Source organism: Dermacentor andersoni, chromosome 6, assembly GCF_023375885.2.
Source record: "Dermacentor andersoni chromosome 6, qqDerAnde1_hic_scaffold, whole genome shotgun sequence".
Lineage (NCBI taxonomy): Eukaryota > Metazoa > Arthropoda > Arachnida > Ixodida > Ixodidae > Dermacentor > Dermacentor andersoni.
The window spans coordinates 173,916,462-173,931,444 of record NC_092819.1 but is presented as its reverse complement, the minus strand read 5'-3'; the positions used below and the strand labels follow the sequence as shown (position 1 = coordinate 173,931,444).

At 45.2% G+C, this 14,983-nt stretch overlaps 1 protein-coding gene across 1 annotated transcript in view; it reads right to left on the bottom strand.

The window, feature by feature from the left end:
- MAPk-Ak2 (MAP kinase-activated protein kinase 2) overlaps positions 1-14,945 on the bottom strand; it is a 312,260-nt gene extending 297,315 nt beyond the window's left edge. The window contains exon 1 of the mRNA XM_050172276.3: positions 14,346-14,945. Coding sequence (XP_050028233.1) covers positions 14,346-14,720 — 375 coding nt within the window. The 5' untranslated portion in view covers positions 14,721-14,945. The remainder of the gene's footprint in view (positions 1-14,345) is intronic.
- Positions 14,946-14,983: the final 38 nt, after the last annotated feature.

The window sequence follows — 14,983 nt, the reverse complement described above, 5'->3', positions numbered from 1 at the left end:
AAATATCCCCAGAGAGCTTCCACCAGAGGCATCCAAAGAGTGGGACCTTGAGGGCCTTTTATATCCCTCAGAATCGTTCTATAAGCTGGACAATGCCATTTAAAACAAACTCACTCGTTTATTCAGTGTAACACCCGCCGTGGTTGCTCAGTGGCTATGGTGTTGGGCTGCTGAGCACGAGGTCGTGGGATCGAATCCCGGCCACGGCGGCCGCATTTCTATGGGGGCGAAATGTGAAAACACCCGTGTACTTTGATCTAGGTGCACGCTAAAAAACCCCAGATGGTCAAAATTTTCGGAGCCCTCCACTACGGCGTGCCTCATAATCAGAAAGTGGTTTTGGCACGTAGAACCCCATAATTTTTAATTCAGTGTAACACGCTAGCATGCCAAAGCTGTGGGCGAGATTTTCCAGTCAATTGGTTAAATGTCAAAGATTGGTTGCCTAGACCATTGCCAGTTATACGTTTTTATTGCCTCACAAGGAATCGCTTTTTGCTTAAAGGTTTCAATCAGCAGAGCAGTGAAAAGAAACGGAAAATACTGAAACCTTGTGCGTTGTAAATTTTGTTGCTCACTTTCAAATAAACAACTTCATGACCAGATCTGTTGCTTCACTGTCTGCAATCATAGTAAATTCCTTATATGAGCGTCAAAATGACATGCTACTGGTCTGCAAGCGCAGACAAAAAGTGGTTTGTAAATACGTCCAGACTTTATCAGGTAATGTCTGCAGTTTACAGGTCTTACGGCACGCATAGGGTGATTGACTGCTGATCTCGAGGACGACGGTCGCATTTTCAGGGAGGCGATATGCAAGGCGCCCGTGTGCCGTATGATGTCAGTGCGCGTTAAAGAACCCGAAGTGGTCGAAATTATTTCGAAGCCCCCACTAGCTCCTAACACCCAAAGCCAGCTCACGAAATGCGCACAGACAAAACGCGTTTGAATCTCGATACAGTGCGAAATGGGCCCGTAAAATTTCACAGGAGTAATAATTTGGGCTGACATAACATTGCTTTCATAATAAATATTCATTCTTTGACGCTCGCAGAAAGCGCGGGATACCCGAAACGGGCTCACTTTCACTTCGGTGGTAGAGATGCAGCCGACGCGAGGCTGGCGAGGCGCTCATTTCGGCTGCGTGCTTACCCCGCCTTGGTCAACAGCGCCGCCCCGCGGCATCGGTGCCCTGTGGGGTCACGTTTGCGCCGCCGGTATTCACACCTCCCCTTCTAGCCACCCTACCAGCGGATCTGTGTGCGAGCGCCGGTTCGAGGCGGCGAGGTAATCGAAATGGCAGCGGTGGTGGCTTTGGTTAATGCCGTTTCGGACCTGCGGTCACGGCAAAACATCCGGAAAATCGGACGGCGCAGAGTTCTCGCGTCCGAAATTTTAGACATCTGATACATTGACTCTATGGGGTACGTGGTGGTGCCGCGAAGTCGTCGATATTATCGGGAATCCGGAAAGTCGGTCGTTGACTGTACGCTGGCAACTCCTCCAGCCGACGACAGGGCGTCAAATACGATTCGTTACGATTACTGTGTGTTACTCCTGCCAAAATTACCGCGACTTTCGACCCTTTCAATAAAATTACAGCTAATTTTCCTTGATAGAGGCACTAATTCCCTGAGTTTTTCCAGACTACTGAATATCTCCGAGAATTCTAGGTTTTCAAGTTTTGCAGGTTGGTAGACACCCTGTATAGTACGCTTTAGGGAAAATATGGCACATGCGCAAGTTCAACGTTGATCGCATTCACAGAAGACAATTGTTTTTCCTGGGAAACGAAAGAAATCTGGTGCATACACACAACTAAGAATTTGGCTTAAAAAGTTGCATAAGATGCACATGTAAACTTCAGTTTGTGCAGTACTCTTTGTGCATGGCGCTGTTGCCCACAATGTTCACCCTGTTTTAATAAACAGTTGATAGATGCGCTTCGTCGATGCTTTTTTTGTCCCTTGCATGTTTAAACTTTGCAGTGCTGCTTTTTAAGTACAACTTGTAGTAATGTTAACAAGCTTATGGACAAACACATTCCCTTGTGAATTGTCTTGTATCATATAATGCAGTACGGTACACAGCTCACATAAGACTGCCTAATAGAAAAATAAACATATTTCCCAGCTTGGTGGAAAATCAAGGTGGAATAGGCATGCAGAAGCTAACTTTCTTGTACAAAAGAATGCCAACATTTTGCAAAATATGTTGCCATCTATGCTAGCAACTCAAAGAAGTTTTGGCACATTACCAAACTAAAAAATAACTCAATTCATTTAGTATTGGTGATACCATTTCTGATGATGAATACTGTGTTGTCCTCAATGAGGTTTTCTGCAGCCACTTTATCCTGTCATCCAGTCTCGTACCTTTTTTTCCTTATTGTAAGTAACCGTCCATGGAACCTGCAATAATTAACCTGATGATGTCTTAGAGATCTAACTAGTGCTTCTATATGTCGTTTCGCCTATATCCTGATCATTGTTTCTGTGCTGTTCCTTGTTTCGGGCAAAAGTTTGTTTCAGTAGTGGATGGTGAAATAGTGAGCTCTGGTGTTGGGTGTTATTTGCAGAGGCTTCAGTGATGACCTCAGAGAAAGTCTGCTGTTGGACAGCTGACCTTTATGTCGCACATATTTGATACACCCAGTGCTATAAGAAGGAAATAGAACGGATAGTGTTCAAGTGAGTTTACTTCAAAAGAATTACAAAGCATATGGCGACAGAAAAAATTTCAGCAGCATGTTACACTCCTGTAACACGGGAAAGTGAAAGCCTGCTGCACACTTGGTAATGCATCAAGTTATAATCTTAGGCATCAGACTTCCTGCAAGGCATAACGTGCCACAGTGTGAAGTAAACATATAGCAAGCCATTGTCTGCGAGCTTCAGCCTCCTCTCTACATTGCTGTCTCGCATCATAGCGTAGCTGCTTTCGTGGTTCAACTTCTTCGGCTCATTTTCGACACTTAGCTGCGCCTTCGCACGCTCTTATAGTGGGGTCAGACTCAGAAGAACACTTTTCTTCGAGCTTACGTTGCATCATCTCAGCAGGAAAAAGCAGCACTCGCAGTCGAACGCCTCGCTCCCGCCGTTTCGCACGTCGCACCTCGTTTCTCGCATGGTGAGCCTCCTCAACTGTAGCGTACTTCCAATGGACGTATGCACTGCTTTACTGATGGTTCAGAAGCTTGTCTGGAGCTTGTTCTTTATTGACATGTATGCTGTTTTGTGTGTTGTATGGGTGATCTCAATTAATGTATGCACTGTTCGCTTCACTTTGCCAAGTGCTTGTAGCCTCTGCGTTAAGGTGGTATGAGCCATTGTAACAAGCCACTTAAGGCTTTTATCTTAAAAATAAAGTCCATGCCTATTCCTTACGTACATGCTTGTAGCCAGACATAAAATGGTATTCTTTACTTTACAATGTGATTGACAGGCAGCAATCAATTTCTTCTTTAATGCAATATGCTGCCTGTAATAATTTACATTTTTCACTTTCATACTTCCCTAGAACATGTGTGCCTTCAGAAATTTGAATTGGCAATTTTACATTTTTGAGCACTGAAAACTTCCCTTTTTTACTTTTACACACAAGTGTAAAGTGCTGTTCAAGTTCAGTGAAAGTATATAGTGTACCTAGGCACGTTCAAGACCGCGTGCATGCATGAGATTCGGGAAACAAGAGGTTAGGGCCACGGAGAATTGACACTATATCGTGCAACATGAAATCTTTACGAAAAGGGCTTTGCAAATACACTACCGACATACCTTGCACATACTTTCGAGTGGCAACACTAGAAAATATAACGCAGACAAATATCCGAACATCTGCACCTGCCGCAATTCAACTTTATTTTGCATTTTCCTTTTTACAGCAAGAGAAAATGCAAGGACAGGAACAAAAAGCTGCACAATCGCAGCTTGACGAGGCTCCTGCACCCTATCTTTGACGAACAGTTGCAGCATATTCACGAATAGAATGTGTTACATATATACAAAATGAATTCATGTTATACATACATCCATATTCACATCAGAACATTTGTAACATCTATATACATATATTCACATGCATATCTACACGAACCCAGCATCTATACATATTTGCATCTGTACATGTAGACGTACATCTATATCCAGAAAAAGGGGGGGAATAAAGATCATGCACAAATAATAAGCAACACCTCAAAAAATACATGTTATAAATATTAGCAACAACTTTACTCAGAATGTAGCGGCAATGTTCTGTGGAACATAAAAAGAAATGCGGAATAATCGAAACGTGAAAGATTTGTAACACGATAAAAAATTTGCAAAACTATCATTTATAAAATTTCACCATTATTAATTACAGTTCCTTTCTTGTAATAGCATTTAGTTCGGTATGGGAAGCATATTTCACGTTTAATATTCTTGGCACCTGGTACTGCAATCACCTGAACCCGTAATTAGTTCTTGTGAAAGGTAACACCCACTGGCTCTGTTTTCTTAATTCATATAACGCTTCCCTTTATTTGACTAAGTTGCACAAGTTTATTAAAGCCTTGTCGTTACTTTGAAAATATTTAAAAATTTTTAAGAGTAGGTTATAATTACAAAAATATTCAATAGGGAGCACATTAAGAGCGTAAAATATCTTGAATGTACGTGCATCAAACGGTGCGTTAAGAGCATGTCGGACAGTTTTCTTTTGAAATGTTTTTAAGCTTCGTATGTTTGCTTGCGATGCACCCAACACTAGATTACAATAGTTAACATGTGAAAGGAAGAGACTATTATATAACATCAGTTTTACCTTAGAGGGCAGTATGTGACTTAACAGATTATTCCCCATGCTCTCGCCAATGTGGACAAGTATTAATACGCTCAACATGTGCATCACAAATTAAATGTTTGTTAAAAATTACACTTAACGTTCTTACATTATCTACTAATTCTATATTTTCTGTGCCGAGGTAAAGAACAGTGTGGCAGTTGACCTGTTTTTGTGGTGCCGTAAACAATACAGCCTTACTTTTATACACATCAATTGCTAATGAGTTTAGATTACTCCACTTTTGTAATAGGTTTAAAGTTTTATTTGCCATATTGTAAGTTGCACAATATCAAGTGATCTGAAAAAAGGGCTAGTATCATCCGCATAGACTATGAATTGTGCATGTTCACTAATATTCGTTATAAGCCCACAATAAGCCCTCTTATAAGCCCTCTTTATAAGCCCACAATACATAGAAGCTAGCTTATACAGATCTTGAAAACGTATTCGGTGAACCTAATACGTAAATAGATGTTGGCACTACACATTCCATAACACTACAAATGTGCAAGAACTTATCCGCAGCAACTTGCGACGCAAGCTGCCAAAATGGGCTTTCATTGAGGATGCGAAATTTCCGCACAATAGGAACAGAGAAAGATCACGGAAAGGTTTTTGTTTACAGTATTCATGCAAAGAATAAGGAAAAGCAAGTGGCAACAACACCTAGCTGTAAAGTTAACACACAAATTTTGGTTTGCCGATGACAATGTTCTATTCAGCAATACTGCAGACGAGTTACAACAAATGATTGAGGACCTTAACAGGGAGAGTGCAAGAGTGGGGTTGAAGATTAATATTATAATGAAGAAATTAAGAGAATGACATCCCGGGCTCAGCGACCATCATCACGAGCAGAAGGTTCAAGATCGGCACTCAAACACCCCCATTTTGTTCTGCCTGCGCACCGTTGCGAGCTACCGCCTGTTTGTTGGACTTGCCCAATAAACCTCTTTAGATTTGGTGGATCATGCGGGGTAGGCACATCACCGGCACCCTAAAACTCCGATCCCGTACATTGCACTCAACCATGCAAGCTGAGCTGCCCAACCACCGCCACCTCTCCTGGCCACCGTTTGCCCCGGCACGGTTCGCCAGTGAAACCCCCCAGTATTTTCGGGTACGAAAGACCAGAACATCGAGGACTGGCTGTCGTTCTACGAAAAAGTTCGTGGACCCAACAAGTGGGATGACGCTGCTGAGTACCGCGAACTTTTACCTGGCTGGCGTAGCAAAGCTGTGGTATACGAACCACAAATCTGAACTTGAGAACTGGTCCGCTTTCAAGGAGGCAATATCTGCCATTTTCAGTCGCCCTGCCATGCGAAAGCTACATGTCGAACAACGGCTGCGCACACGGGCACAGGAACCAAATGAAACTTTTACCGCCTATATTGAGGATATAATCGATCTCTGCAGGCGCGTCGATGCCTCAATGAGTGAAAGTGCCAAAATGCAGCATATTATGAAGGTTGTCGGCAACAATGTCTTTCAAATGCTTCTTGCGAAGTCTCCTAGCACTGTGTCTGAAGTGGTAACCCCGTGCCACAGCTATGACGAATTGAGAAGGCAGCGAGCTCTCACCTGACGTTCCTCGCAGACATACAACCAACCACTCGCTGCACTGGACATCATGCCTGACCAGTCGTACCTTCTCGCACAAATGAAAGACTTTGTGCGTGAGGAGGTGGCCCGTCAGTTGTCTCTCCTGCCGTTTGCTCAGTGTCAGGAGCTCCCACAGCAGCAGCAACTGCAGCAACCAATTCCACTGGCTCCCTGCTTCGACACGTCATTCAAGAACCGATTTCCGAGGCCATGCCAGTGCCCATTCAGCAGCACCCTGTCGCCGTGCCTCTTAGTTGCGTTGAGGCAGTAAAGCGGCAGCAGCTACAACAGTCTTCGCCCTCACATGGTGTGTCGTATGCTGCAGCCCTGACTCAGCCGTCCATGACATGGGCTGCTCCCATCCCTGCAAATTCCTGGCGAACGCGCAACGACCGGCCGATCTGTCTTGGATGTGGCGGCCCTGGTCATATCGCCCGACACTGCTGTCATCACGCGCCAGGATACTCTGACGCCCATTCACTGAACTACATGGGTCGTCCCCGCTCTCGTTATGAAAGTCCGGATCCCCAAACAAGCACGTCTTCCCGTGACTATCCGCAACATATATCTCGTTGCTCACCTTCACCCCATCGCCACTCCTTGTCGCCCATGTGTCGTCGACTGCCCCTCGCAGTTCATGAGGCAAGAACTGCGCTGTCGAAATGCTCAAGTCCTCGAACTTTGCCGTTGAATATTGTCGACGTTTTTGTAGAAGGCACCCACCCGTGCATATGCTGTTCCCGATACTGGTGCTGCCCTTTCTGTTATAGATGCCCAACTTTGCCGCAAGCTTCGAAAAGTGACCCCGCCTCTTGCGATGATACCCTTATGTACAGCGAATGGAGACCCTGTTTGGCTTATAGCTCCCTGCACTGCTCGACTTATTATAGCTACAGAGCACTACATCGTTGAGTTTATCACCCTTTCATCCTGCTCGCATGACATCGTACTTGCCTGGGACTTTCTATTGTGAAAAAATGTTCCAAAAGTCAGGGTAACTCATACTTCAATGCGTTGTTATCACTGGCTTTACTCAACAATAAAATATAGCAAAAACATGTTTCGCTACCTATGCGGGTGGCATCGTCAGTACGCAAATAGCAACAAATGAGAAAATACATCCTTGTTTTATATAAGCCAGTGATAACACGGTGAAGTACTTTCTATTGTGTAATTGTGCCAGATCTGAACTTGAGCTCTTCCCGTTATGTGACCAGTCCTACAACCCCGCTCGTCAAGCCGTAAACAAACTAGTTGTAACAGAAGACACAGAAATTCCACCGACAGCAGCTGTTTTGCTCCCTGTGTTCTGCAACAGTATATGTGATGACGCTGCATTCTTTAGTAGGATCTTGATGAAGGCTAGTTGGTTCATATTTAGAACTGAGGTTAAACAGCGCAAATAAAACAAGGACACGAGGAAACAAATACCACAGACAAGCGCTGACTGCCAATTGGAAGTTTATTTGAAATTCTCCAGCATTTTATACCATTTTTCAGCATAGGCATGCGTACACCAGTCGCAAGAACATCTGCAAATCAGCAACATCATAATCTTTCATCTAAAAAAGCTATTTCTTTTCCCAACAAGGCAAGAGAGGGAGTGCTTACACATTTATCTCCTTCCTTTCTAATTTAGTAAGCCTCTATTATATCACTTTCCCTCTTACCTTTTCCTTTCCCTATGAATTTTGTTTTTTCATATATGGGAGTGCAGTGACACTTGTTACAATGTCCTGCTAAATGAGTCCCATGGCCATTCTTTAGGTTATTGCTCTGCTGACGAGCTCTTTCATTGAAACGCTGTCCTGTGTGACCTATATAAGTTTTCCCACAACTCAGCGGTATCTGATAGATAACGCTGCGCCTGCAGTCAGTGAAACGGGATTTATGATTTGTGGTGCACAGGAGCCTTTCGCGCGTTTTCATACGATTACACATCGAGGACAGTTTACACGGGGCACTGAAAAGCAAATTAATATTATGTTTATTGGAAACTTTCTTTAGACTGTGTGACAACTTGTGCAAGTATGACACCATGTGCGCTTGTCTCGTCTTTATTCTTTTCTTTTTGTGATGTTTCGGAATTCTATTCTCTTTCTGCAAGATGGCTTCGCATACTGAAGTGATCTGAAGGTGGAATAGTTTGACTCGGCACGTGACAGTGTTCTACTCGCTTAAACGATGACTCGCTCAGCACCGTGTTGCCGCTGAACAAGGACGGCACCTAGACCCACGTTGCTGGTATCGGTGTGGATCATTATCGGCGCATCCATGTCAAAGTGGCCAAAAACAGGCGAAGTTTGTAGACAGTGCTGCAACTTGTTAAATGCCGCCTCCTGCTCCTCGCCCCACACAAGTGTGACGTCTTCTCTGGTTAGGCAGATGAGCGGTGAGGCGATGCGTGCAAAACCCACAATAAATCGCCGGTAATATGCGCATAGGCCCAGGAAGCGTCTGATTGCCTTGTCTGTAGGCCTTGAAAACTTTGCGACGGTGGCAATTTTCTCAGGATCAGGTCTGACACGTGTGTGGCCTACTATGTGGCCAAAATCTTCATAGCCAAAGTGGCACTTTTCAGGTTTTAAGGTAAGCCCAGAGGACCGTATGGCTTGGAGAACTGACCGTACCCGTCTGAGATGTTCATATAATGTGGCAGAATAAACAATGACATCGTATCGGTAGACTAAGCAAGTCTTCCACTTAAGGTCTGAGAGAACAGTATCCATTAGCCTTTGGAATGTAACTGGGGTGGAGCACAAACCAAAAGGGAAAACATTGAACTTATAGAGCCCATCAGGCGTCACAAAAGCAGTCTTTTCGCGATCCCGCTCATCGACCTCTATTTGCCAGTATCCAGTTTTTAAGTCCATCGATGAGAAGTAACCTGCAGTTTAAAGCCTGTTGAGGGAATCATCGATGTGTGGCTTGCGATAATCGATACAAAACCACAGGCTACCACCCTTCTTCTTAAAGAGTACCACGGGCGATGCCCAAGGGCTTTTTGACAGCTGGATGACATCATCTTCTAGCATTTTCTTAACTTGCTGCTGAATTGCTTCATGCTCTTTCTCAGCCACGTGATACGGATGCTGTCGGATGGGTATTACTGTTTCCTCTGTAATGATGCGGTGTTTCGTCAGTGGTTTTTGACGCATTCCGGACGTTGTAGAGAAGCAGTCCTTAAAATCGTCAAGCAGTTCCCCGAGACTTTGTTTCTGTTGCGGCGCTAAACCTGGGTCAACATCGACGACAGGTGCATTTGGCATCGTATCGGTGGTCGATTCCTCTTTTACAGCAAAGCAGTGTTGAACATGGTCAATTTCGTCAAAGTAAGCCACAGCGGTGCCTTTACTGATGTGCCGGCGTTCATTGGTGAAATTTGTCAGTACCACCTCCGTGCGACCATCGACTAGACTGACAACACCCCGGGCGATGGAAACACCCTGATGGAACAGAAGTGCAGTTAATTGTTCGGCTACACCATCCTTGGTCAACTCTTCTCCGCAACTGACGGAGACAAGACTGCATGATAGTGGTGGTATGCAGGCGGCGGCGGCGACACGTAATGATGTACGTTGGCGCTTTTCGTTGTGGCTCGTGTCTGTACTAGTTCACAAGGTTATCTCGCCGTCCCGTGTGTTAACCACGGCGCCGTACTCCCGCAAGAAGTCCATTCCAAGGATAAGTGACCTGCATGCAAGCATGCATGCAAGCATCTGCAAGCATGCTGATGCACTGTCGCGGTCACCACTATCCACCGAAACTGCGTCCACATCCACTATAGACCACCCATTGTCAAATGCTATGACGTTGCCACTGTCTCCTCTGCACAGCACCGCAATCCATGGATCGCTTCGCTTCTTGACGTTTTATTCGAGGCACCCACCCTTTCGACCACTCGCATGTCAGCATTCATGATGGCCTCTTGTTCCGGCACAACTAGTCGCCAGATGGTAGGAAGTGACTCCTAGTTATCCCCCAAACGCTGTGCTCTACAATCTGCGTGTCCTTTCACTCCGACCCGCAGTGTGCTCACGGCGGTGTCTTCAGGACCTATGAAAGCTTACGGAAAAGGTACTACTGGGGCGGAATGTTTCACTTTGTCTGCAAGTTCATTCACGGCTGCCACAAGTGTCAGCGACGAAAAAAAAAAACACTGCATCCTGCCGCAGGTTCATTACAGCCCTTTCCGTGCCCAGCCCACCCATTCGACCGTGTTGGAATTGACCTTTATGGACCTTTGCCTTTGACCACAGCGGGAAACCGATGGGCCATCGTTGCTGTCAACCACCTTACACGATACGCCGAAACTGCTGCTCTTGCCACGGCGACAGCACAGGATATCGCCTCTTTCATCCTCAAGCGTTTCGTGCTTTGACACGGTCCTCCTCGTGAACTCCTCAGTGACCGTGGCTGCGTATTTCTCTCCTATGTAATTCAAGCACTTCTCCACCAGTGCAATATTGTACATCGGACGTGCACTGCCTACCACCCTCAGACGAACGGTCTGACTGAGCTGTTTAATTGGACACTGGGCTACATGCTTGCGACACATGTTGCATCTGATCAAACAAACTGGGGACCTGGTTCTTCCATTTGCGACATATGTGTATAACACTGCTACGCAAGTCACAACCGGGTTTTCCGCCTTCTTCCTTCTGTACGGTCGCCAGCTGATGCACACTATCAAGACTTTGCTGCCATACGCACCAGATGCCTGACAGTGCACGCCCATGTTGGAAGCCACCCGTTACACTGAAGATTGCCGACAACTAGCCAAGCACTTTACTACGGCAGGATCGCCAGTCAGCCTCTAGAGTAGGTGAAGGAGTATGTTTACCTAGGTCAATTAATCACAGGAAACCCTGATCATGAGAAGGAAATTCATAGAATAAAAATGGGTTGGATCGCATACAGTAGACATTGTCAGCTCCTGACTGGAAGCTTGCCATTATCATTGAAAAGGAAGGTGTACAATCAGTGCATTTTACCAATGCTGACATATAGGGCAGAGACTTAAAGACTGACAAAGAAGCTTGAGAACAAGTTAAGGACCATGGAAAGAGCGATGGAATGAAGATTGCTAGGCATAACATTAAGAGACAGAAAGAGAGCGAACGGATATAGACAATATTTTAATTGACATCAAGCGAAAGAAATGGAGCTGGGCAGGTCACGTAATGCGCAGGTTAGACAACCACTGGACCATTACGGTTACAGAATGGATACCAAGCGAAGAGAAATGCAGTCGAGGACGGCAGAAGACTAGGTGGAGCAATGAAATTAGGAAATTCGCGGGCACTTGGTGGAATCGGGTGGCCCAAGACGGCTAATTAGAGATCACCTTCGTGCTGCACTGGACATAAAATAGGCTGATAATGACGATGATGATGAACAATTTACATTTTCCACTTTTATACTTCCCTAGAACATGTATGCCTTCAGTAATGTGAATTGGCAATTTTACATTTTTCAAGATGTCCCGAACCCACCAACGCCTACCACTGTGCTAATGTTACACATACATGATAAGTAGTGATTGATAACACAGCATTCTGTCACATGATTTGTAATTTTTCAAAATAAAAGACCAACCTTTCTCCTGCCCTTCTTAAAAGCACTGGAAATATAGAATGGTGATGCATTTCAGACTATTCTGTTATGACTTAAGGACAAAGGTACGGCGCTAAGCAGACAAGGAAGTGAGACACAAACTACATATACGGGTGCCGTTTGTGTCTCACTTCGTCCTCGTCTGCTTAGCACCATACCGTTTGCTAGCACACAGTGCTACCTCACATATCTCCACCAATGTCGAATAGCACACCTTTCTTTTCAATTCTACACCCTCACCACTAACACACTGTCGGTCATTGCCTCACCCACCCGACTTACCCTTCTCCCCTTTAGAAGAGCCCTACCTATATATACTATGCCGAGGAAAGCATATGTCGCCTTGAGTAAGACAAGTCAACTTGTCAAAACGTTGGCTCCCGCTTTTACATTGTACTCGTCTTGAATTTCCATCTCCCACCTTCCCCCATGTTTAAACTAGGACTTTGTATTTTCACTTCAAGATAGTAGCTGCTCACCATGAATATTTAGTTTCTACTTTGTATACCTACCTTATGTCTGCTTATACATGTTTGTGGACGTAGCAGCTTGTAAAGCCGGTTGGTGAAACTGTCTAGTCTTTGATTATTTTTGTGTTCAGTTGGATATATCTGCTCGTAAACACTTCTACGCATCCAATCCAACTTCTGTTTGCCTCCTAAAGATTTAAGTAACTGCTATGTGTTGGTATACGAACTTGGATAACATTTCAGTGCCAGCAGACAGGGACGAAAGGAAGACATGGTGCAGCACACAGAAACGTTGATGTCCGTCCTCGTACGCTAAGGCTAAAATTTTATTAAGTTCTTTAGTTAATTTACCAGCACTTAAAACTGCTGCTGTATACATGTCTCAATGCCCTTGGATATTTATTCTGTAAACAGACTTTTGTTATCAAACAACTTTGTCCTGATATGTTTGGAAGTGAAAAGCCAGTCTTGTATTCACCGTCATCTGTGTAATTGCCTTACATGTTTACTTACTCTGGCAAAAGGTCATTGCAGGTGTCAAATGCAGTGCATAGATATTTCTATGGTGTGCACAAATCATGAGCGCTGAGCCTGTACAAGTAAACACGTGTTGATATGCGACATTTTTGTTGCTGTAGCCCGGTCACCTGACCAATGTGGGTTGCACTGCAGCCTTGTGCTCCAAGCATGGCGAAATTTTGTTGAACGTATGAGCATGCTGTTTCAAAGTTGTAATGGCTCACAGCGGCACTTCAAGTTCAGGCTGGATATGCAATTGCCCCAATTAAACAGCGTGGAGTAGCATCTAGTAAGTAAAAAAGTATAAAAGACCAAGTTCGATGAGATACTTAAATAACCTAAATTAGGAAATGTCTACAGTACAACTTGCCAACGGCTTCCCAAGACAATATTGGAGCATGTAATGGCTAACTACTTGACTTCTACGGTCTTTCCGGCCTGAGCAAGCTAGAGTAAAGATGTCTTTAAGATGGGCTTGTGCTACCTGGGCTGGTCTGGTCTTTCTGCACGCTGATAATCATGAAAACATTCAAGGTCACCCAATTCGTAATCGTTTTGCTAAGCATAGCTCCCTGATCATTCTTCAGACAAGTGCTGATCAGTCTCGGCTTGGCTGCACTTCTTTAAAGAGGGTGCTGAGTTCGGGAACAAGGTGACTCCCTGAACAGCATGACAAGCAGGAGAAAACCAAACAGCAACACGGGGGCACTAAATGAAGACTGTGACCTTTTCCTGTTTCTAGGTGACCCGATTGCTTGTGTGCTGTGAATTATCAGTTTCTTGTTTTGTGAAGACTTCCACAGTTTCCTGCAAAATATTTAACACGATTCTCACATGGTATGAACGAGTCACTTGTGTGAGGGACTGTATTCACGACTAAAATGACACAGATTACAATCGTATAGTAGATGCAGTTAATTATGATTTTGTTCAGTGTGCAGTCACGACGTAGCCCACTGTAGACACTGTATCTTTCCACTCGACTGTGTGTGTGATGAAGCGACCTGCGAGTTGGTTGCTGCCAACGCAAAACAGAGGCTGTCGAATATGGCACAGCTAGCGCCGCGAAGATGCGCCGAACCGCGGCCTTGACGGTTGCGTGATGTCCACGAACGCAGCTCAGTCGCAGCAGACGGCGGCTTAGGTTATTACCGCACTGGCTGGCCTTGTTATCGGGGAATGGATAAAGAAGTCACGCAGGACGACCAAACTACGCCGACACGCGCGCGCACACAACATTGACTAGAAAACAACGTCGCAGTGAATACGAAGCCGAGTCGAGGGTATCACCGAAATAGACTCGACACTCACTTTGAGGGCGAACTTGGAACCCTTGGCCTTGTCGTAGCACTCGACAACTTTTCCGTTGATTCCGAGTCCAAGCACATGGTCCGAAATGGAGTAATCCTGCGTGATCGGCATCGACTTTGGCTCCAGCGCCGGTCGCGCATTGCCCAATTTAGCGAAATCGTTCATGGTGCCGACGTTCTCTAGCACGGTGCTGAGCAGGGCGTGTAGGTAGAAGACCACTCGTCTTAGAAGCCCGATGACATTAGCCGCGTTGCGCTCGTCGAGCGCCTGGGGACACAAGTGCAAGCACAGGCGGCGACTACGGTGCTCGGGTGAGACGCTGAAGTGACAGACGGTGTCGTGCAGAGGTGAAATAACCAGCTCACCAAATTCCATACAACTACACAACGCTGCTCGGCCAGCAGGCTAGTTCTGCAGCCAGGTGGGCCAGGTTATCGCAGTTCTACCGATGATCGGTCAGTGTTCTGTGGCAAGAAGAGAACGTGGGAGCGATAACACTTTAGAATAAAGAACCAACTTCAGAAAAGGAAAACTGTACCACAGAACACCTATACAAATGAGAGATGGAAAACTACCTTCCACAGTGCAACGAAAATAAAAGTAGCGGTAGCGTTGCCAACTAAAGTATGCGACCGAGA